Source organism: Gordionus sp. m RMFG-2023, chromosome 2 (genome assembly GCF_954871325.1).
Source record: "Gordionus sp. m RMFG-2023 chromosome 2, tfGorSpeb1-WG-v2, whole genome shotgun sequence".
NCBI classification, from domain to species: Eukaryota; Metazoa; Nematomorpha; class Gordioida; order Chordodea; family Parachordodidae; genus Gordionus; species Gordionus sp. m RMFG-2023.
Genome location: NC_088776.1, coordinates 52,502,996 through 52,524,924, shown reverse-complemented (window position 1 = coordinate 52,524,924; position 21,929 = coordinate 52,502,996). Strand labels below are relative to the sequence as shown.

The 21,929-nt window shown below is 28.5% G+C and overlaps 1 protein-coding gene across 1 annotated transcript; it reads left to right on the top strand.

Moving 5' to 3' along the window:
* Window positions 1-240: 240 nt before the first annotated feature.
* On the top strand, window positions 241-21,522 carry LOC135924450 (nidogen-2-like). Its single transcript, XM_065459507.1, has 24 exons — window positions 241-859; window positions 920-1,137; window positions 5,661-5,816; window positions 7,470-7,606; window positions 8,843-8,984; window positions 9,259-9,390; window positions 10,065-10,144; window positions 10,260-10,342; window positions 10,639-10,794; window positions 10,964-11,197; window positions 13,912-14,112; window positions 14,712-14,927; window positions 14,999-15,115; window positions 15,494-15,643; window positions 16,538-16,714; window positions 17,562-17,735; window positions 18,077-18,337; window positions 18,637-18,765; window positions 18,871-19,191; window positions 19,638-19,809; window positions 20,024-20,181; window positions 20,565-20,688; window positions 20,831-20,949; window positions 21,330-21,522. The coding sequence occupies exons 1-24, from the start codon at window positions 241-243 to the stop codon at window positions 21,455-21,457; spliced, it is 4,404 nt and encodes a 1,467-aa protein (XP_065315579.1). The 3' UTR covers window positions 21,458-21,522.
* The last annotated feature ends 407 nt before the right edge of the window (window positions 21,523-21,929 follow it).

Sequence of the window (21,929 nt, the reverse complement as noted above, 5' to 3'; positions counted from 1 at the left end):
TATTGCAGTCAAGATCAATTGAGGCCGAGAGAGAAATGTACAGGAGGGGAGATGTTGTAATTATGAGTATATGATAGAGAGATATGGTGATTATGTTGGAGAGTGTGGGGTATTTTTTTAAAATGAATAACGCTTTTTGTTTGGGAGAAAAGATATTTTTTGATTATTGATAAAAGTTTTGGATTTATTAATCTTAAATTCGATGAAATTGCTTGGACACAAGCTTCTTTACCCACAAAGATGGGAGGTCTGGGCCTCAGATCTCCATCCGATCTCGCCTTAACGGCCTTTATATCCAGTAGCCTACTAACTAAAAACATAATAAATCCCAATTCTTTAAAACCCGACTCTTCTTTTAATGATGCAATCATCGAATGGAGGACACGAATTTCTGCTGATCACCCTCTTCCTGAATCTAATAAGCAGAAGGACTGGGATAGGCCTATTATTGCACTCTGCGTTGAATCACTTCTTTCCAGAATGCAATTATCAGACCGTCCCTTATTCTCTTCTTTGCTTAATGGTTCAGGCCATGAGTTTCTCGAGACCATTCCGTCTATTAATCTGCAATTACAACTAAATAAAAACGAGCTCACACATGCAATCGGTATCCGTTTAAATTGCCTTATTACCCAACCCCACATATGTTCAGGTTGCGGCTCCGCAGTTTTGGGCAATGGAAGACATAGTCTTCATTGTCGCTCATGTAAAGGTCGAATTGTAAGACATAATCTATGCAATTCGATCATTCTTAGAGCTCTTAGATCTGCTCAAATCCCCTCCACTCTTGAACCATCCGGTCTTTTCAGATCTGATGGGAAACGGCCTGACGGTATTTCGCAAATTCCTTGGAAGCGCGGTTAATTCCTGGTCTGGGACTATTCTTGTATTGATCCACTCGCTCCATCAAATCAAACAGTCAATATACTCGAGAAAAAGGAGACACTCAAAATAGCGAAATATTCCGAAATCTCTCAAGAATATATTTTCATCCCCATTATTTCCACTACCCTTACTACTTTTGGGAAATATGCCTTTTCCTTTTTCAAGGAACTCGGCTCCCACATTCGTCAACTAACCGGTGAACCCCGCGAGGGCTTCTTCTTAAGGCAAAGGCTCTCCATCGCAATACACAAGGCTAATTATATTAGCTTCATAAGCAGTCTCTCCCCACAAGATTATCCTTCCTAACCTCAATATATTATTTTTTATTTTTTTTTTAACACCGTCACAAACATATCCTCCAATACTATATTTATTTATTTTTATAAAATGTTTTTTTTATATGTATAAAATAATTATATTTTTATATGAAAGTTTTGGATTTAATTTTAAATTGAATAAAGAAATATAATTTTTGTACGAATTATCATATGAGAATTCCGCCCGTGGAACCATAAATTTCACATTTTATTCTAACTAATTATAATACCCATTTAATCGGTAATCCTATGATAATAATCCTTTTAATATTCTTAGTAATTGGGAGAAATTTTGCTTTCCTCTATCAGATAACCTAGAAATATTTTTTATTTTACTCCAAAAATAATTTATTTCATATTAGTTCGTAAAGCTTTTCTAAGATTATCTCTAAAACTTTAATTACATGCTCCTCTTTCAAATGATCTGATAACATTATATCATCTAAATAATACATTGTGTCACCTAATCTTTTGAAATCAGTAGACTTTTAAAAATTGGAGCTGATACTTTTGATCAGAAGTGAAATCTTCAGAACTAAAAACAAACCTTTATGACTAACTTGTCTCACTTCTGGGCTTAAAGATAAATGTTAATCCACTCAAAACTTCAAGCTACCATTATTTTACCTAGTGTTGCCTACATATAATTGATCTTATTATCTATTTTTTTAACCTTTATCTAATTATCTGTCTATATCATATATTCTATTCACTGGAATGACAATTTTCTAATATCATAAAATTGAGGCACACTCTAAACTAATAGTAAATCGACTTCAAATATTTAAACGTTCTCCTTTAAAACCACCCTATAATTATTTTTTACTATTTTTTATTGTTTACCTCAATGAGTTTTAAACAAATTCCATCAATTCTAAGCAGGGCTACAGCCTTATTAATGTCACTCCAACTTAAAATAAGTTAGGTTTTTATAGTTGTAATCCCTAAGGTTATACTTTGTTAACTTCTGGCCACAACATAAAAACCTAAAATATTGATTATATCATCTCGTGACTCATATAATTTCTTTTAATAAAATCCAAAATGATTAGGACTAATCGTTAATGGTTTACAAGCTTGCGTGAGAAAAAAATAGAATTAATCGGTAATTGACAAGCGGTCTTTGGAAGCAACAAATAGTTGAAAAAAGACGGAGATCAATTCAAGTTGTCGCTAAATAAAGAAGACAGTATAATTGGCATCTGTTACGCGTAATAGAAGAAATAATTGTTAATAGTCTATAAGCCATGTTTGAAAAAAGAGGAAGATAAATCGTTAAGAGTTAAAGCTATCGTTAGATAAGGAAAACAGTATAATAGATATCTGTTACGCTAATCGATATCTGTTAAGCTTCATGGAAGATACAATCATTATTGTCTATCAGTCATCATTATATGCAAAAAATGGTTGTCAAATGCAAGCAGTCGTATAAGAAACTAAAGAAAAGCAATCGTTAATAATATATGCGGTTGTTAAAGATGAGAGTGGAAAAGTGAGAAGGACGATTTTATAGGCCGATGTTTCAATTGGGAAAAAAGTTTTAAAACTGAGGGCAAAGACATTATGAAAGTTGATTATGAACTTTAAGTTTATGTTTTGTTAACATTTATATTTGAATATAAGTTTTCGATTGTGTAAAATTTTTATTGAAGCTTGGATCAGGGGGATTCTACAGGTGGTTCAAGTATGGCGAGTCCTTAGGCCTAAAGGCTCGGTTTGATCAAAAGTGTATTGGTTGTGCTTGAAGATTCGGTCTTTAAAACTATAGGGCAATGTAAACTGTGCTTTTTGGATAAAACATATAATTTCATTTAGATCAAGATCTGTGAAAATTTGATTTTGGCATTTTTGAATCTCATAAAAAAACATGCATACTTTTGTTGATTATTTTTAAAAAAATCATTATATCTTATCATTATCTTCCTTATATATTTGCTAATGCGTTAAAATTTAATAAATTAAAACCCCCTAACATTTTCCCAAGTGGCCGCAAATATGTGATCAACATGAAATTCAGTATCATTCTTATTTACAGTCTTAATAAGGTGATCTATAATTCCACGCGTCGTATCATTTCGGTATTTCTTATAGAACAAAATAAATTATACATGGCATGCAATATTTTAGGCTTAATGAGATGATAATCTATATAAACAGCAAATAGACGTTTACATATTTTTATTGACTTTGAAACATGGCATTAACTAGGCATTTTTTTCAAGAGGTGGGGGGGGGAATGGGGCATAAATTTTTTGTGTAATTGGTTAGAAATTGCACATATCGATCACCGACGAGTAATTGCATATTTCGATCACTTTTCATCATTTTTTATGAGGATACATATTAGTATATGAATTATGTAATAAATAAAAACATAAGCAAAATATCACTAATTGGTAAATGACTAAATTAGGTAATATTAATAATAAAATAATTTATGTAATATTTTGGCAAGCCCGTAATCAGGAAGCTTCAGTTCGGGGGGGGGGGGTTGCAAAAGTTTAATTGGGAGTCAATAATTTATTTGTATTTAAGTTATTAGAAACAAATTTGAAGGCCAAGTTCCTCTCTCTCACATGGTGGGTTATTTCCTTATTTTATACTTTTCTATTACAATTAAAGTGACAATCTGCAATCTTTGGGAGCGAGACAAAAATTGCGTAGAGGCCGGCTCCCCAAATCTCCCCCTCTAGTACGGCCCTTCTCTACAATTTTATATTTAATTATATAATCATAAAAAAGAATGTATTATAATTATAATGTAATTATATAATCATAAAAATGAATGTATTATAATTATAGATATTATAGCCATAACATAATTGCTTTACGCCTCGCCGATATATTATCGCCCCCGTGGCATGACTAAAATAACCAAGCGGCGGCTCGCAAAGTTCTACCCACTAGTTACTTACTTGATATTCATTCATAAGACAATGCTTGATTTTAGAAAATAATTTAAAAGAAATAATGGGCGTGGTGATTAACAGTCTACTTCTATTTTTTTGGTAGTTATATCAGATATAATTATTTTTTATTTTAAACAAAACTATTTTCATAATTTTTTTTAAAACCTATTTTATAAATAACTAGACTAATTTTTTTTTTTTTAAATAAAACATTTTATTAACCAATCCGATTACATATTGAACTTTTCCAAACATTTTATCAAAAATAAATCAATATATTGCTTGTGCTATTTTTTATATAAAACAAAATAAAGAAAACTATGTTATAGTTATAAGATAAATCATTGGGTTCACCATTTCGGTAATTTTTAGATCATGATTATTTTTTTTAGGCAAAAAAAAGAGAAGAATATTATCCTTTATTAAAAAGTTAGTCGTGATGAGGTGGCATCATTGGGGAGGGGATAAAAACATTTAAATTTAATAGCGTTTTTTGAATAGAGAGTTCCCTTTTCTTTTCTTTTCTTTTCTTTTCTTTTCTTTTCTTTTCTTTTCTTTTCTTTTCTTTTCTTTTCTTTTCTTTTCTTTTCTTTTCTTTTCTTTTCTTTTCTTTTCTTTTCTTTTCTTTTCTTTTCTTTTCTTTTCTTTTCTTTTCTTTTCTTTTCTTTTCTTTTATTGAAATGAAAAATATTTCATTATTTTATCTCTTACTTAAAACCTACTACAATATTAATACAACCACCCAACCAAACCATCAACATTAAATTTTAATTTGATGATTTAAAATAAAAATATAAACAAATGACATGTGTTGAATATTCCGCAATGCTTTCTTCATTTTTTTTTTTCAAAATTCATATTGCATTACACTTCTTAACTTAAAAAGTAGTTATTTTTAAAATTATTGAAACTTTAAAAAATGATTTTATATTAATTTAATAATACTTTATAATCCATTAGGATAATCTTTTTATATTAGCAAAAAAAAGAACCAAAATATTCTTGTATTAAAATTCTGCAGATTCGTCTAAGATTCCTTCTTATTTAAAATATTTTGAATGTGAAAAAGTGTCTAAATCACATTTATCCGATAAAATTAAAATAGCGAATATATTATTCCATTTATCAAAGCAATTATAATTCAGGGATCCCTAAAACAAATTGTTTTTTAAAAAAAAATATAAAAAAATCGCATGGTGTAACAAAGATTTTATTTTTATTCACATAATAATCTTAATATATAATTATATTTTTCAATTATTTTTTTTATATATATAACTAATAATAACAAGGTTAAAAAATTAAATTTGAAAGAAAAAAAATGCAATTTCTCATGAAAATATAACACATTTTTTAATTATAGTCGTGATCGCATCCGTAAGCAACCAACAAACACATTGCAATTCCTGAATTTCTATTCTCATCTTTCGTTTTTCTTCTTCTATAGAAAGTGTTTATTTCTTTCCAAAATAGAAAATAAGAAACTATTCATATTCAAATGCATTGCAGTTCGATTTTAATATTGATATGTTATCTGCTATTCCATCAGCGACTTAAGTCCGTGACAGGGATCAAAAAATCTTTCTTGCTTCCTTACGACTCTCAATCTTCCACAGGTTTGGCCTCGTTGGATGAAACCAGTTCTAACGAAATTGGGTTAGGATATCCGATATATTTTTATGACAAGCAATATTCCAGTCTATTCGTAAGCTTTCCAAATTTTTTTCGATTTAAATCCCAACCCCCTTTCAAATTTTCATTTAAGCATGTTTCAAATTGAATGCGTCAAGTGAAATTTTTTTTCAGAAAATGTTAATTAATACAGTTGAAAAATGGGTAATCTCGGCTTAAAGCTTATTCCAAAAATTAAAGACAGTTAAGACATAAATAAGATTATTCATTTTAAATGTAAAAATACAATATATTTATAACAAAGCGTATTTAACCTTTTCTGACCAATTATCGAACTAATTAAAATTTAATATGTTTTACCGTGGAAAAAGATCTTTTTCATGTACACATTTATTGACGAATTAACTCTTCAAATAAATATGTGAATAATAAAAAGTTATACATATGCATGTTTTTTACATATCTCCTCTCCTCGTCCCTTAGTTCTTAGAAAAATTCTATAGGTATAATTAAAAAATTACATTATTAAAAGGTACATATTCCCTAATCGAAAATGTTGAAATTGGGATAGTAATTATTTCATTTCACCAAAGAAATTGAAATTAGTTTCTGGGAAAATCTGATCCCACAAAATTTACTCACCCCCAAAAACTGGCTAATAAACACCCCTATGACTAGTTAAAAATTTCGACTAACCTTCCTTCCAATCCTTTATCTTGTAAGTAGCATCTTTGGCGGATTTACCATTATTTCGCTTCCCCATTAGAATATAAATGGTAAATTGGGGAAAATATAGGTGTTATACACTTATGGTCAAGAAATTATTAGAATTCTTAAGATCTGCACTATTAGTTTCTATTTCTTTTGGAAATCTTAATTGTCAAAATTCTATTTAATTAATAGACCAGTAATAATCCTTTTCATTAGTATAATCTCTAACAATTTTTTACACCCATTACTACAACTAAGTCATAGGAGCCATGTATTGTGCAAAAGAAATCAGCCAAAAATCGATACCATGGTTCCTGTAGATTTACCCAATGATGCTCCTTTGAAAACAATGGAGAATTTTCTGGGAACTTCCTGCAATTTAAAATCACCTTAATATCTACACGTATTCCAAGCTACTAGAAATATCTTTTCATTTTTTCTTGCAAGTGTGAAACACTAATGTTTATTGTGCAGATTTCCTAATATTTTATTTAATTTTTCTTCAAAATGCACCCTTTATCTATATCAAACTCCGTGATCTGAGATCCGCTATTCTGCTGATGTTAAAACCCTTAGAGAAAAAAAGCTATGGGCATTTCCTCTCCTAATTCATTATGAAATAGAACTGCTCTCCCCTCCCCCCTCAAAATCGTTTAATTAAAAAAAATATAGAGATGTTTCCGTCAAAAATAATCAATTTATCTTAAGAAACGAATTTAGTTTAAAAATATATGTTAAAAAAAAATTAGTTTGCTAAATTTGGAAAAATTTATTTAAAAAAAAGGGTTAATTTATACAATTTTTTTCTTAAATTTTTGAAAAATGTTAGTGTTGTACACTTTTGTAATTCTCCCCTAAAAGGGAAAAAAATTAATTTACCTATTAATTTATTTAAAAATTTTTCTTAGTTTTTGTAATTTCGATGCATCTATTAATTTTTTAAAAAAAAATGATATAATTGAATTGAATTATGACTTAAAACCCTTAAAGGAATATGAATCTAAATATTATTCAGGTTAATTCCAATGGAATCCTCTCTTTCGATACTGAAATTCCATCCTACGTTAATAAAGAATTCCCAATAGGATACCCTCTTATAGCAGGATTATACAGTGATATAGAATTATCTAGATCTGGAAGGATTTATTATGGGTTAAGTATACTTTTTTTTTAAATGATAAATTTATGAGTTATTATGTGAGTGTAAACGGCTCGATTTTTAATAAACGGCTATCCCAATATATTTTAGCAAAAAAAATATTACGCAAGCCCGCATATTTTGCTCAGAGATGACAGAAAAGGCTTGGACATCTATTAACGAAATCTCTAGGCTTTCGTAATATTATTTTGGCTAAATATTGGGTTAGACGTCTTTTAAAATGGAGTCTTTTAACAACAAGAGTGTGGATTTGATTGGACCAATATTTTAGCTTAAAAAATAGAGTTCTGATTTGGTATACGTGTATGATATGCCAAAAGTGGATAAAAATATGTCACAAAATTTAAACATTATCCATATTTTTCATGATACAAAAGTGCAATTTTCTGTCCTAAATTTTAAACGTTGAATTAAATAATTCCACACTCACACCATAAATCTTGAAACAAATTTTAATTGCTTGCTAATTCCTACTTTCCCTGCCCTTACTATTGCTGGTAAATAAACGTTAAATCAAATAGCTTTGTCATGCAAATCATATCAATGATATGTATACCTTTGATATTATTAGTGATTATTTAAAACCACTCTCGGAGTGTACCCCTTACCCTTCCTATCGTTTTAAACTTTTATTGGTAGATTTTTGTCCCATTATTATCAAATATTATCGGGATATCGTTACTTTTATTCAACATAAATATTTTGATCCCCCTCCCCCCGGTTCTTACGGGCTGCTAAAAAAAGGTAACCCTTATATTACCATTTTTATGCCACATAAATTCAAGTTTTATAAAAGATTTCTCCGATTTTCATATTTAAGAAATTATGCAATCCAGGTCAAAACTTGATGACATAACAATTTATCGATTGTTTTGCCTTTAAATACAATTCTTTATTTATTTTTAATGCTATTCGTTAGAATATAACACAACTTATAATAATTTATGTACCATGCTATTAGTACCGTCACTAGCGTTTTCGACTTGATGGGTTCTTTTTTAAAATAAAATTTCCAATATTACCAAAAAAAGATAATTCTATCTAAAATGAGCCAAATAAAAATAAAATTCTATAAAAATCACCAAAAAATATCATAAAATTTGCAAAAAAAGAACAGTATCTAAAAAAAATCAATATTTTTAGGACTCTTTATAGTCAGCGGATAGCTCCTATCCACCACTTCTTAATGACGCTACTGCATGCTAAGTATAATTTATTTTGTTTTATAGGAAATACCGAAATGATAAGACGCGCGAAATTATAGATCACCTTATTAAGACTGTAAATAAAAATGATACGGAATTTCATGTTGATCACATATTTGCGGCTACTTGGGAAAATGTTAGAGGATATTTGCAAGTGGCTAACGAGGTTTTAAAATAGATTAATCTATTTATTCATTTTTAAGGCATATTTAGCAAATATAATAAGGAAAAAAAATAATGAGAAATAATGATTTATTTAAAAATAATCAACAAAATTATGCAAATTTTTTTTTATGACATTCAAAAATGCAAATATCAAATTTTCATAGATCTTGTTCTTGATCTAGTTGATATTATATGCATTAAGAGAAAAAAATTCATAATTCTTGTGGAAATTGCAAAACAATCAAAAGAAAACTGTTTTCATATAATAAAATTAGGGCAATACCTTTCAAATAATTTTAGCTAACGGAGGCAATACGACTTATGCGATATTATTGTACCCAGAAGATGGCATTAATTGGTATGCCACAAAATCTAAAATGCCTAATTTACCTCCCCTAAATGCTCAGGTACTTTTTTTTATAGTTATATTTATTAATTAATATATAGACATATCATATATATTGGTTATTGAATATGTGGTCAAATCCAATTTTTATTCTTCAATGTCAGTTTTAAGGATATTATTTGACTTGGCAAGCTATCTCATACATATGATGGTATAATATATATAGATCATAGGCATACCAAAAGGAGGGAGGGGAGGGGGAGTTGGGAAAGTATTTATATACCAAGCAAATTATTATTTTTATCAGCTCTATTTTATTTGATTTAGCGGAATGTGTCTTACTTAAGTATTTGAGTGCATTTATCTGTTTATAAAAATAAAATTATGTTCTCGCCACTACTGGAAACGTGATTATTGATGATTGGGAGTTTTGATATAAAAGTTAGATATAGAGCTAATAAAGAGGATACATTTTCGTATTTGGAACTAAACAAATGAGAAACGAAAAGTAGGGGATATAAAGAACAAAAATTGAGTGTTGCAATGTTGGGGCTGAGTTAGATTAATACGAGTGGTATATGAACTAATTAATATTGTGTCATCTGCAACTCGTGTGTACGGCTACGGGCACAGCAGTCAGATTTAAGAACATACTCATGCAATATCTATAAACCATACTTAATTTAATTAAATATGAATACAATATATATTTTTTAAAAATAAACCCTTTAATAGGTTGGGTTTGATGCTGGGGATGGTTTCCGGTATTACAAATTACCGAACTCAAAAGGTCACGCCATTCTATCCCTCATGAAGTTTATCAATTTAAAAACAAATTAAAATGATTATTAAATTTAGTCTTGATTTTTTTAAAATAAAATATTCAATTGTATATTTTATATTGTATTTTCTTATTTTAAACTCAACAAGGCGATCTAATGTGGATATTCCTGGTGTATGGATATACAAAATCGGATATGTTCGTCAAATCAATGAACCAAAACATCTCAAAAGTATATTAATTTGATCCAAATATTCAATTAAAAATAAATAAATTTTGTCCCAAAATACAAAAAAAAGGGAAATATTATACAATTCTTTAAAAAATTTTATACTTATTATCTAATCAATTTGAAATGAAAGCTATTACATGTTTCTTTGTTGTTTTTGCTAAATACACAGTAAAATCCATTATTCTATATAACGAAACCTTAAAAAAAAAGTAAATGGAGTGATAATTTTTATTGGTCCTTTCTTTTATTTTATTTTACATCTCTTAAAAAATTGCGTGCTCTTTAATTTATTACAGAGTTATCCTCGTCTGATTTAACGGCATCGAACGAAATTGAAATATGTGACGAATATTCTTGTCCTTTAAATTCGATTTGTACAAACTACAAAAAAGGATTTTGTTGCAAATGCAAGCCAGGACATTTTGGTAATGGAATCAATTGCATCATCGAAAGTAAAAAAAATTTTTTTTTAAATATTGTTTAATTTAATTTGATATTAATTAAAAATTCTTTCAAAGGAATATATTACCCAAAATGAAAGAAAATATTATTATACACAATTAAAAAGGAAAGTATGTTAATTATTTGATATCTAAACAATCTTTTTGTATATTAAATCAGAAACCCCATTGAGGGTTATAGGTAGAGTTAATGGTAAAATCAACGGCGAGATCTTGAAAAATATAGAGTTGCATTCTTACGTAGTTACGGTAGACGGAAGAATTTATACAGCCCTCAGCCAGGTGCCTCCAAAGATAAGCCACAGCATGAAGATGTTGTTACCCATAGCAGAATCTATCAATTGGCTATTCGCTGTCAATCCTGAAAATGTTTCGAACGGATTTACGGTGACTGGTAAATAATATAATTTTTTAAAAAAAAAATCAATTCCATATTCACAATCTCAAAAAAATAATATTTTCGTTTATAAAACGAATCATTTTTTAGCAGCCTATCCTGTGACATGAAATATATTAATACTTGACGACAAATTAAAAAGCGAAACTAATTGAACGCCATTTTCTTTTTTTTTCTTTTCTACTTCTTCTTTTTGAAGATGTAACCAAAAAAATTGCACAGAATTTATAATAATAAGTAACGGCGATGTCTTACACGTGGTCTCTCTCATATAATATTCTCAATGTTCTTACTACTTATCTGACTCATCTCATTTCCTATAATAAAATTCCCAAAATAACTTTTTTTGACTAGCCTGTCTAAGACTTCACTCAGCCTCCCATTGTGCTCTTTCTTTGTTCATCTTACCTACAAATAGTCCATATAATATGGTACATAACTTAAATTATTAAATATGGCCATCATAGTGCTTTAACATTGATGCCGAGATACTCAATCCGAAACCCCCGGGGCCTACATTATTGTATTTCAACTCCTTAAATTTCAAACTTGCCTCAAAATCTACGTATATTTAGAATATACGTGATATACTTTAAATTTTATAATATTGAATTTAAAAAACATCTTAGTAATCATTCGTATAACAATATGTTTTTTTGTTCGTAATTGTACTCAGTAATATTACTGACAAAAATATCACGTAAGGGAGACCGGGGTTATATGTTCACCAAAAATTGAAGTGCTATAAAAAATAGATGAAGCAATTTTTCCAAAATGTTTAAACGTAATTTTATTCTTCATATATATCTCTATAGTAGAAATTAATATTTAAGAAAAAAAAAAGAAATCTTTAATTAATATGAAATTTTAAAAAAATGAAAATTCAAGAATTATGAAAAACACCCGGGGTACCTATTATCCTTTCGCGTTGCGCATTATAACGCTTTTTTATTTTTAGATTTTTAAAAAGAATTTATATGAAAATATTATTTCTAAAATAGAAATAAATTGTCAAATATGTTAAATCTATTAGATTCATCTTATATTACCCGAAAGAATTATTATACTTAAAACTGTCATATAACTTACAAAAAATAAGTAAATCACCTTCATAATGTCATTCGTGACCCGAGACAAACTAGTGGCTTCTAATGTTTTTATAAATTTAGTGGATTTCTTTTATTCAAAAAAAATCCCTGCTTAAAAATGGCTAATACGTACCCCGCCTAAGCTCCAGGTCTTCACAATTAATTAAAATTTAATTTTAAGATATTAAATTACCACAAATATTGTCAATATTTTTATATATGATAAAATGGAAATTTTTTTTATCATTTAGAATTATAAGTCTGAAAAACTTTTTTAGAAAAAGTTATTAGTAAAAATGTAAAATTTTAAAAAGTTACTTTTGGTATGTTAAATTTTAAATATGCTATTAAAATTTTTCATGAGCAATTTTGTCCGAAATATTTTAAGACCTACTTTAGCACCTTATTTAAATACATCTTTGGTTTAAATTTCAAATCTCAAAATTTATTAGTTAAATTGTTTAAGAAGGAAATACCTGCCCCGGGAACACCCTATTCCCGGTCTCCCCTATATCCTAAACAACGCCATCATATTTCTACTGGATAAATAATGAACTAAAACATAAACGGCTTCAGAACATTTATATATATTTTTGATGAAACAGATAGTTCTTGTAACATTTGAGGTCTACGGTAGTTAATCATTACACCTTTCTTGAATAAAAAGTTGTCATAGGCTTATTCAGATCAATTCACGCCGTCAAGTAACATAAGCTTAATTTTTTAAAAACTATGCATACTAGATCTCTTCTTATCCATATTTTATCAACATCCGTATCTACGGTAGAATTTTTTGGTATAAATCCCAATTGTTTTCCGCGAAATCCATCTCATCTCTTAAGCGCTTCAACAATTTTTACCAGAACTTTCATTATATGGCTAGTCAATTAGATTCTCCCAAAAGTTACCTCAATCTTATGGAATTTCTCCTTATTTTAAACAGAAAGGAATAATCACACCTCATTTAATATATTACTTTTTAAATTATACAGAACAGTTTGATTAATACTTTCACTCTTGACTCCTTATTTGAGATACCCATACCATGCTTCTAACCCTACAAAGTTCAATCGTTTGCTTCTTATGAAGTTGGTAATAGACTTCTCTCTCACTTATTTGGTTAACATTGTAAGAAATTTTTCTTTCCCATTTTTAAAATTTAAAATCTGTTAAAGATATATTTTCCATTTCTCAATCACTCTTCGGTTAAAAGCAACTTTCAACACACCCCCACACCATGTGAATTTCTCTAATCTTTGTTAGTTTTTACGTCCTCTCCTTACCTCCCTCTATCGAGACTTTTTTTTTGCCATCAATGCTGTATTCTTTATGTCGGCTTGCTTCTCTTTATATCAAAGGTAGCCAATGTATTGGTATTTCAATTTATGACATTATTTGACATCTTGATTCCACTACCAGAGTTCACTATTGATACCTCTACCATATCATTTCTTTCCCCACATCATCTCAAACGCACTTCCTTCATCAAGAAATACTTTAGCTTTATTGTTGGAACATTTTATAGCATGCTCACAGTATTTAGAAATTATTTTTATAGCAGGCTTCCTGACCGGTATTTTCTTATTAAATTTTAAAAAAATTTAATTTTTCCTAAAACCTTAGGTGGGATCTTTAATCGTACTACCACAATTAACTTTCCCATTACTAGAGAGCAGATTGATATCAAGGAATATTTCCAAGGCACAGATATATTCGGAAATTTAAAAATGAGCATAGAGATACAAGGAGACATCCCAAATGTGGAGAGTCACAATCAAATCGACTTTTTAGATTATATGGAGGAGTTCAAAAATGTGGCACCAGGTAAATAAATTAATTATTTTTTGAAATAATTATAAATTGCAAACTCTGGCGTCGTCTTTAGCTTTTAATAAATAGTCAGTGAAAAATAAAGAAATATATATGTAGTTAATTCCAAGATTGCTTTTATTTTGATCAATTAATTTGATATTACCATCTAGTCAATCAATAAATTTAACAAATTATTATTCTAAGATCTAAGGTATTTGAGTTTGGATATAGTCACATACTAAAATGCAACTTAAAATTGATTTAAAATAAAAGAAATCTATATAACATCCAATGTTTAATATAGAATAGTGTGGTTTATATAGATTAAATATAATCGAAGGCCTGATTTTGACTAGGATTTTTCTTTAAAAGGTATAAGGCAAAATTTCACAATTTATTAAATTTGTTCTAAATATATATGATTCATCGAATCTACAAATGAGGTAGTATTAGCTTCATAATAAATAAAATAACTTATATATAAGGAGCTTACAATATCCTTATAGCATGTGACTATTTACCCACCCTTGCTTTCCGTAAAAATAGTCTTATTTATTTTGTAATATTATATTATTTATTTCAAAAAAAATAATAATTCCTATTCCACCAAGGTAAAATAATTAGTCAATCCAAATTGATTTTCAAGATAAACGCCGAAGAAAAAGCTTTCAATCTAAATCAAGAAATATATTTTGACGAGTGTCAGCATTTGGATAGATGGAAATCGAGCCCTGGATCGCTTCTAGCTGTAACCAGAAATTTCGCTGTTTACGATGAGAGGGAACAAGTTGTAAGATTCGCTTCCAAGAGTAAAATCAGACCTATAGGTTTGATTTCTAATAATATTTTTAAGATCCTGTAAGTAGTAACTAAACATTTGTAATTAAAATTATCTAAGGTCACAATCCTTGCATAGAAATATTATGTCCGCCATATTCATCTTGTTCACTGGCAGAAAATTCTTACAAATGCAGATGTAATACTGGATTTAGGAGGAACGGAGAACTATGTCACGGTAACAGTGTTATAAATGATAATATAACGCTAGAAATGATATCTGAAACTTCTCAATTATTTTAATATATTTTGCAGAAATGTGAGATTACGTTAAAAATTTTAATGATAATTTAAACTTTATTTAAGTTAAATAAATTATGTCAATTGTAGGGCTCCAACGAAATAAATAAAATATCATTAAATTTAAATTAAAAATTTTATTTTAATTATCATAATGGTTGGTTAGTAATTTTTTGACATTTATATATTTAATATAGGGGTTAAATATTAATTGCTCCTAATTTGAATTCATTATTAAAAATTTAATTCAGAAAATTAACTTCAACTGTTATATATACCTATTTTATATCGACTTTTATCAACAATAATATAAAAGACGTAAATGAGTGCGCTGAAAAGACGTTCAAATGTGAAAATTATACTACGTGCTATAATACACCTGGTTCTTATTTATGCAGATGTAACTTTGGATTTGCAGAGGACGGAAAAACATGCTTAGCTTCGTTTGTTCAGTATACAATTGCAAGTAAACGTAAACAAAAAAAATGAAAAGAAAAGAAAAGAAAAAAAGAAGGAAATAGAAAGAAGGGTAGAGAGAGAAAAGATTGGAATTTATCCTAAACTCGCTTTAAATTTAAATTTTTAAAAGAAAAAATTAATTTAAGAGTATTTTTAATATATTATGGCATCGAGAAAATAATATTGGTTAATTTAATGTTTGATGGTTATTCCAGTTCATAAAAGTTTATAACCCATAGTGACGCTACGTATATCGTTATGTATACGTCGTCGTATTAGGATATGGAATTCATGAGAATTCGGAATCTTTCAATTCTAAATCTAATAGTTTTAGTGAATTTTAAATATAAAAAATTAGATTTGAGCGAGAATGTATTCCCGTACATTTCGAGTACCAACACTGTGAAATTCAGGCATTTTACCCTTAATTTATCTCTCATTTTTACATAGATTATTTATATGAATTGAAATATCCCAAAATTTAACAACAAAAATTGTCTAAAATTCACAGGGTAGTTACACAGCATATGATGTACATTTACGTTCAAATCAGACTTTCAAAATTTAAAAATTGCTTTTAATAAATGATAGAAAATTGAGAGACATGGATTCCATATCCCAATTCCATATACATCTATTATGTCAGCAAGGAATTATATCCATTTCAGTCTTTACTTTTTTATTTAATAGAAAAATTTTGTTGTAAATACATTAAATCTTTACTTTGGTTTTATCTGTAAAAAATATTATTATTATTATACTAAACAAAAATCATTACACTTCTATCATTATCTAGTATTCTAATAAAATATAAAATATCAGACTATAAAAATAATCTAATTTATCATTAAATTGAATATATATTATAGATTATTAAATTTATACATAATATTTAATGAAGATACTAGTCGAATAAATCAAAATGTGAGTGAAGATTGTTCTAAAGATGAAGGTATTTGTGACATCAACGCGGAATGCTATGTAAACAAATCTGTTGGAATTAATCAATGCCGATGCTTAGAAGGTTACCTTGGGAACGGATTCAACTGCGATAAAATTATGATTAGCAGTCCGTCAAGTATATTTAGTTGATTCCCTAAATTACGAGATACAAGTTTTAAGGGAATTAAAAAAATAAAATCAATGAATTTCTTACTAAAAGTCTGCAATAGACTAGGTTGAACCTGAACACCCACCCACCCTTTTAAAAAACTTTGACCCATTCTACCTGCCCACGGTTTTATTTTAAATTCACACCCGTCCGTTTATCTGAAAATTTTTTTGCCTGAAAAATATTTAAAATTCACCCGCCCACCGTCAGCCCATTAAAAATATTTTTTAATCCGCCCGCGCTCACCCGCTCAGTGTTTAAAATCTTTTTAAAAGCCCGCTAGAGCCCGCATGTAATTTTTTTTTAAACCTGACATGGAATTATAAAACATGAGCTAGGTATGATTTTGGAGGACATGTAGACAATTGGTTCGAGGTAGAGACCACTCCTGTTTCCATTTTTTTTGCATTTTTTTTAATTCCGAATTTGTAACATCGTTTTTTTTCAAATTTATATTTAAACTTTCAGTTGGTGGAACTAACTCAATATCTAATTAGAATAACTTGCCCTTGTATGCTGGAACAAAAATAAAATTCTAACAATATTTAATAAAAGGGAAAAGATATTTAATTTTAAATATCCTATAAAGAAAGAGAGTAAAAAAGAAATGAAAGAATGAAGGACGGACGGACGGACGGAAGGAAGGAAGGAAGGAAGGAAGGAAAAGAAAAGAAAGACTGATTCCCTTATATATAAAATGCGCTTAAACAATACCAATATAACATATTATCTAATAATTCAATTCAAGTATCGTTTTTTTTTATTTATCTAGAGTATTTGTTAAGTTGGTCTATTTTTACTAAAATTTTTTTAGGTGTCTCTCCAACACCTATATTTACAGAACTTCAAGATTGTTCCCAAAATAGCAATATATGCGATAAAAATGCCGAATGTTTCTGGGACGCCTCCAAGAAGTTGTATTCTTGCCGATGTAAAATTGGATATTTGGGTGACGGTAGACAGTGCAAATTTACTGATATGTCACGAGGTATAAATAATTAAGCTTCAAAAAAACTTTGTAAATAAATTAATTGTATATATCAAACAAATGTCTATAATTATAGTTTTTGTTCCTGCATTAGTTGATTAATCTGAAGATAAATGTTAAATTCGAATATTTGATTGATTAATTATATCTGAATGTCAAACGTGTCAAACTCATGTATTTCCATGGTTAGTCTTGTAATACTTCAGATTCATAAAATAAATAATTTCCATGATTTTCAATATCTCCTAAATATCATAATAAATGATGATTCTCTTAATAATTACTAATAATAAAATCGATACAACCCCCTCTTTCCCCCACACCACCACAACTAAAAAAAGATTGCAGTTATGTTGATTATTGTCACGAAAGGGCTCAATGCACTTATGATTCAACTAGAAGCTTATTCGAATGCATGTGCAATCCAGGCTATAAAGGCGATGGCATAACAGTTTGTGTTTTTGATAAGAGTTGTAAATATGACCTGACGATATGCGGGCACCAGGCCGGGGTTTGTGTATTAGATCCCATCAAGAATAATCATGTGTGCCAATGTTATCCCGGTTTTATCAATTCTGGAGAGACCTGTATCAGTATGAATGGTAAAATATTTATAAAATATAAATATATTTTTCAGAGTTGTTAAAGGATCTAGATACAAGTATCTAGATATAAAAATGTGGTATCTGTATCTAGATAGATTTTTGATTAAATAATCTGTATCTAGATATTATTTTAGACGTTGTATCTGTATCTAGATCCATTTAAAAAGTATCTTTTAACAACTCTGATATTTTTAATTCATGGTAATTGTCTTATACCTTTATCAATATTTTGATTTTTAATTCATGGTAATTGTCTTATACCTTTATCAATATTTTGTTTATTTATTTTTATTAAGAAATATCTTGCGACGAAAACCCAGCTATGTGTGATCCCAACGCGGAATGCGTTCCGTTTGGTGCCCTGAATAAAGATTTTAAATGCAGTTGCAAATATGGTTTTATTGGAGATGGCAGAGCGTGCCGAGGTTTAAAATATAGTCTTTTTTTTAAGAATATTTTTTACCTTAATCGGTGTCTTTTATAACTCATGTTCTTACACTATGAATATATTTTATTTCAAAAAACAAAAGCTGCTAATCCGTTGACGATAGGCTTGATATACGCCCAGGGAAGTTCTATTGTGCAGATTCCAGTCTCCTTTTTACAGTCCTATCCGGATTCCTACTCTAACTCTAAGGTTGCTCGCAAGAGAAAGTCCTCAAAATTGTTGGAGCAGCTATTGGCCATAGGACACATGCAAGGTAAATATTTATCCAATGACCAAACCCAAATTGCTGTGGGTGTTGGAGCCGATTGCCAGACTGGGTTTCTCTATTGGACGGATGTTTCGGGCAAAAAAATTAAGAGATCTAATCATGACGGTTCCAAAATCATCGATTTCATATATGAAGGTTTGTCTTGTTTTATAGGCACATCCAGGATTTAATGGGAAGAGGTAGGCGGAGAAGTGTAGGGAGAATTTTTTATTAGCTTAAAATGATGAGAAATATTTTATTAGCTTAAAATGATGTTTACAATAACAGGTAAATTTACTAAGGCTTGATTACGCCGATAGCTTGGTTGACAAATTTTTTATGATATTATTAATTTAAAATTTTCTCACCCACATTCATCATGCTAAAGTTGTAAAACGTTTGTAAGTTTTAATTTATCATAAAAAATTATACCAAAACTCGGATTATATTTCTCTTAACATTTTCAAATTTTTCTTTCTAATGATCGATACATATTTCTCTTAATAGTTTGTAAACCCTGATAAATATACATCTAATTTATTTTATTTTTAAATCCTTAAAATTTATTAGATTTTTTTCCAAAAAACCACTCATTTATTTAGACGTTCAAACGCCTGAATTATTGGCTATTGATTGGGTAAACAGAAATATATTTTGGACCGATTCAGCTAAACGAACGATTGAAATAGCCTCTCTGGATGGAAAATATAGGAAGGTGTTGGTAGATAAAAATATCATCAATCCTAGAGGCATTGCTTTGGATTGGAGAGAAGGGTTCGTTTTATTATTTGAATTTAAGAAATATATATATAATTAAATAATTCGTTAATATAAATTATTTTTTTTGAAACTATGGGCAAAATTTTATAACGTTTTATCAAAAACGAATATTTTTTTGGAATATTGCATAAAAATTTTAGAAATTAAAAAAACAATTATAAATAATTTATCACTATTTGGTAATTATATATTATTTGCAATAATTAAGACGTATCTTTTGGAGTGACTGGAATAGAGATATTCCTAAGATTGAAAGCTGTTATATGGATGGTTCGGACCGTAAAATACTAATAGTTCAAAATATTAAATTGCCAAACAGCCTCATTTTTGACGATAATTCTAGGCAGTTATGCTGGGTAGATGCAGGTTTTTCTAAATTTCATACTTTTATCTTTTACGCCCATAATTTAAGAGGTTAAATAGAGAATATCTAATATTAGTTACTGAGATCCGCAAAATTTAAATAAAAACATTTCTTCTGTACGAGATTATAACCAACCGAAATTTATTTAAATATTCTTTTTTTTAAAAAAAAATATTATAGTTAACATATAATATCATATTATTACTTAAATATAAATATATTTTTTGGCTTTTATTTTACAGTTTGTAACTTTTACTAATTTTAATTAGATTACTTGCAAATATTTCATTTTAAAATTAAAACATATGATTAAGAAATCCGAAATATTTTTTAATTAATTGAGTTAACGTTAAAAATAATTTCATATGTGTAAAATTTATAAAAGGCACAAAAAATTTGGAATGCCTGAACCTTTACAACAACGTTAGACGCGTTCTTGTATCCAATTTAACATATCCTTTTGGCTTGACGCAAACCGATTCTAACTTTTATTGGACAGATTGGAAGAGGTAATCCAAGCTTAAATAGTTTTTAGTTCAATATATAAAACCGAGTTTATTAATTTTATTTTTAAGAAATCTGAATTTTTAAGGCGCATCAAGCTTTAATTTATGCCTTCATTAATAAATCATAATTTCTTTAAATTTTTAGATCCCAAATTATGAGTGCTGAGAAGCAAAGGGGACTCATTAATCCTCCACTAATTCCCGCTTTGGGTGGAAGTGGAAGGATTTACGGCATCACCAATGTTTTAACCGCTTGTCCGAAAAGTATAAAATAATAATATTTTTGTGTAGTAGAACTAGGATTACAACTTAAAATATTACATGGTTCGTATATTAAAAAAATCAGTGGAAATTTTTCCAAATCACCGATCAATTGAAAAAAAAAACATTATTTATATTTCCGTTTGAATCATGCTATAATTCTTTTTTTTTAAATTTAAATATAACAGTCATGAATCTAGCTGTGTGGAGAACTTTTTAGGTTACCCTGGTTTCTTGTGCTTTAGAGAAACCTATAAAATTTTGAGGCTAAATGAGAACTTTATGACTTTTTATGGGGAGCCATATTTAACTCATCACCTTTTAACTTTTTTACTTCATTTTATGATTCCAAATCAAATTATTTCAATATTTATATATTATAGTTGACACAAATGTATGCACGCTAAACAAAGGAGGCTGTCAATACATTTGTGTTCCCAGGATGAACAATAATAGAATGTGTCTATGTCCTGATAATGTTCCATCGTCGACGTGTTCATCAACAGCTTAATCGCGAATATAACTCACTTATCCTTTAGTTGAGTATGATATTTGTTTATCATAAATTAAAGTAAACCTGATACAATTTGCATTTATTTTGGACTTTTATAGTATTATAATAATTCTTTTATGAGATTACATGTTGTATATATTATTTATTAAATCATTTGTATTTATAAATTTTTTTAAATAAAATATGGTTGTATTATTTTTTCGAAAACCTTCTTGCATGGAATGTCAAAAAATATAATAAAATTTTTGCGGGAAGAATTATGTGATCTTATTACGATTATAATATGTATTTTAGCAAATGTTTAATTTCTCAAACGCTAGAACCATTTTTAACTTGCAACCTTTTTTTAGCATTAGGGGTTCGAACATTTGAACGTTCTGCTAGCCTTAAGTTATATTTTATTTTTGAAAATAATAGAATTTAATTAGAAAACAAGATTCTAAAAAAAATTACGTTAGCCCCCAATACA

What these genes read in the sequence shown, in the direction of transcription:
- LOC135924450 (XM_065459507.1), top strand. Translation starts at nt 241, where the DNA reads ATGGGAGGTCTGGGCCTCAGATCTCCATCCGATCTCGCCTTAACGGCC. An exon ending in ATTTACTGATATGTCACGAG is followed by an intron (nt 17,736 to 18,076) that starts GTATAAATAATT and finishes AACTAAAAAAAG; the next exon opens with ATTGCAGTTATGTTGATTAT. An exon ending in GCTTTGGATTGGAGAGAAGG is followed by an intron (nt 19,810 to 20,023) that starts GTTCGTTTTATT and finishes GCAATAATTAAG; the next exon opens with ACGTATCTTTTGGAGTGACT.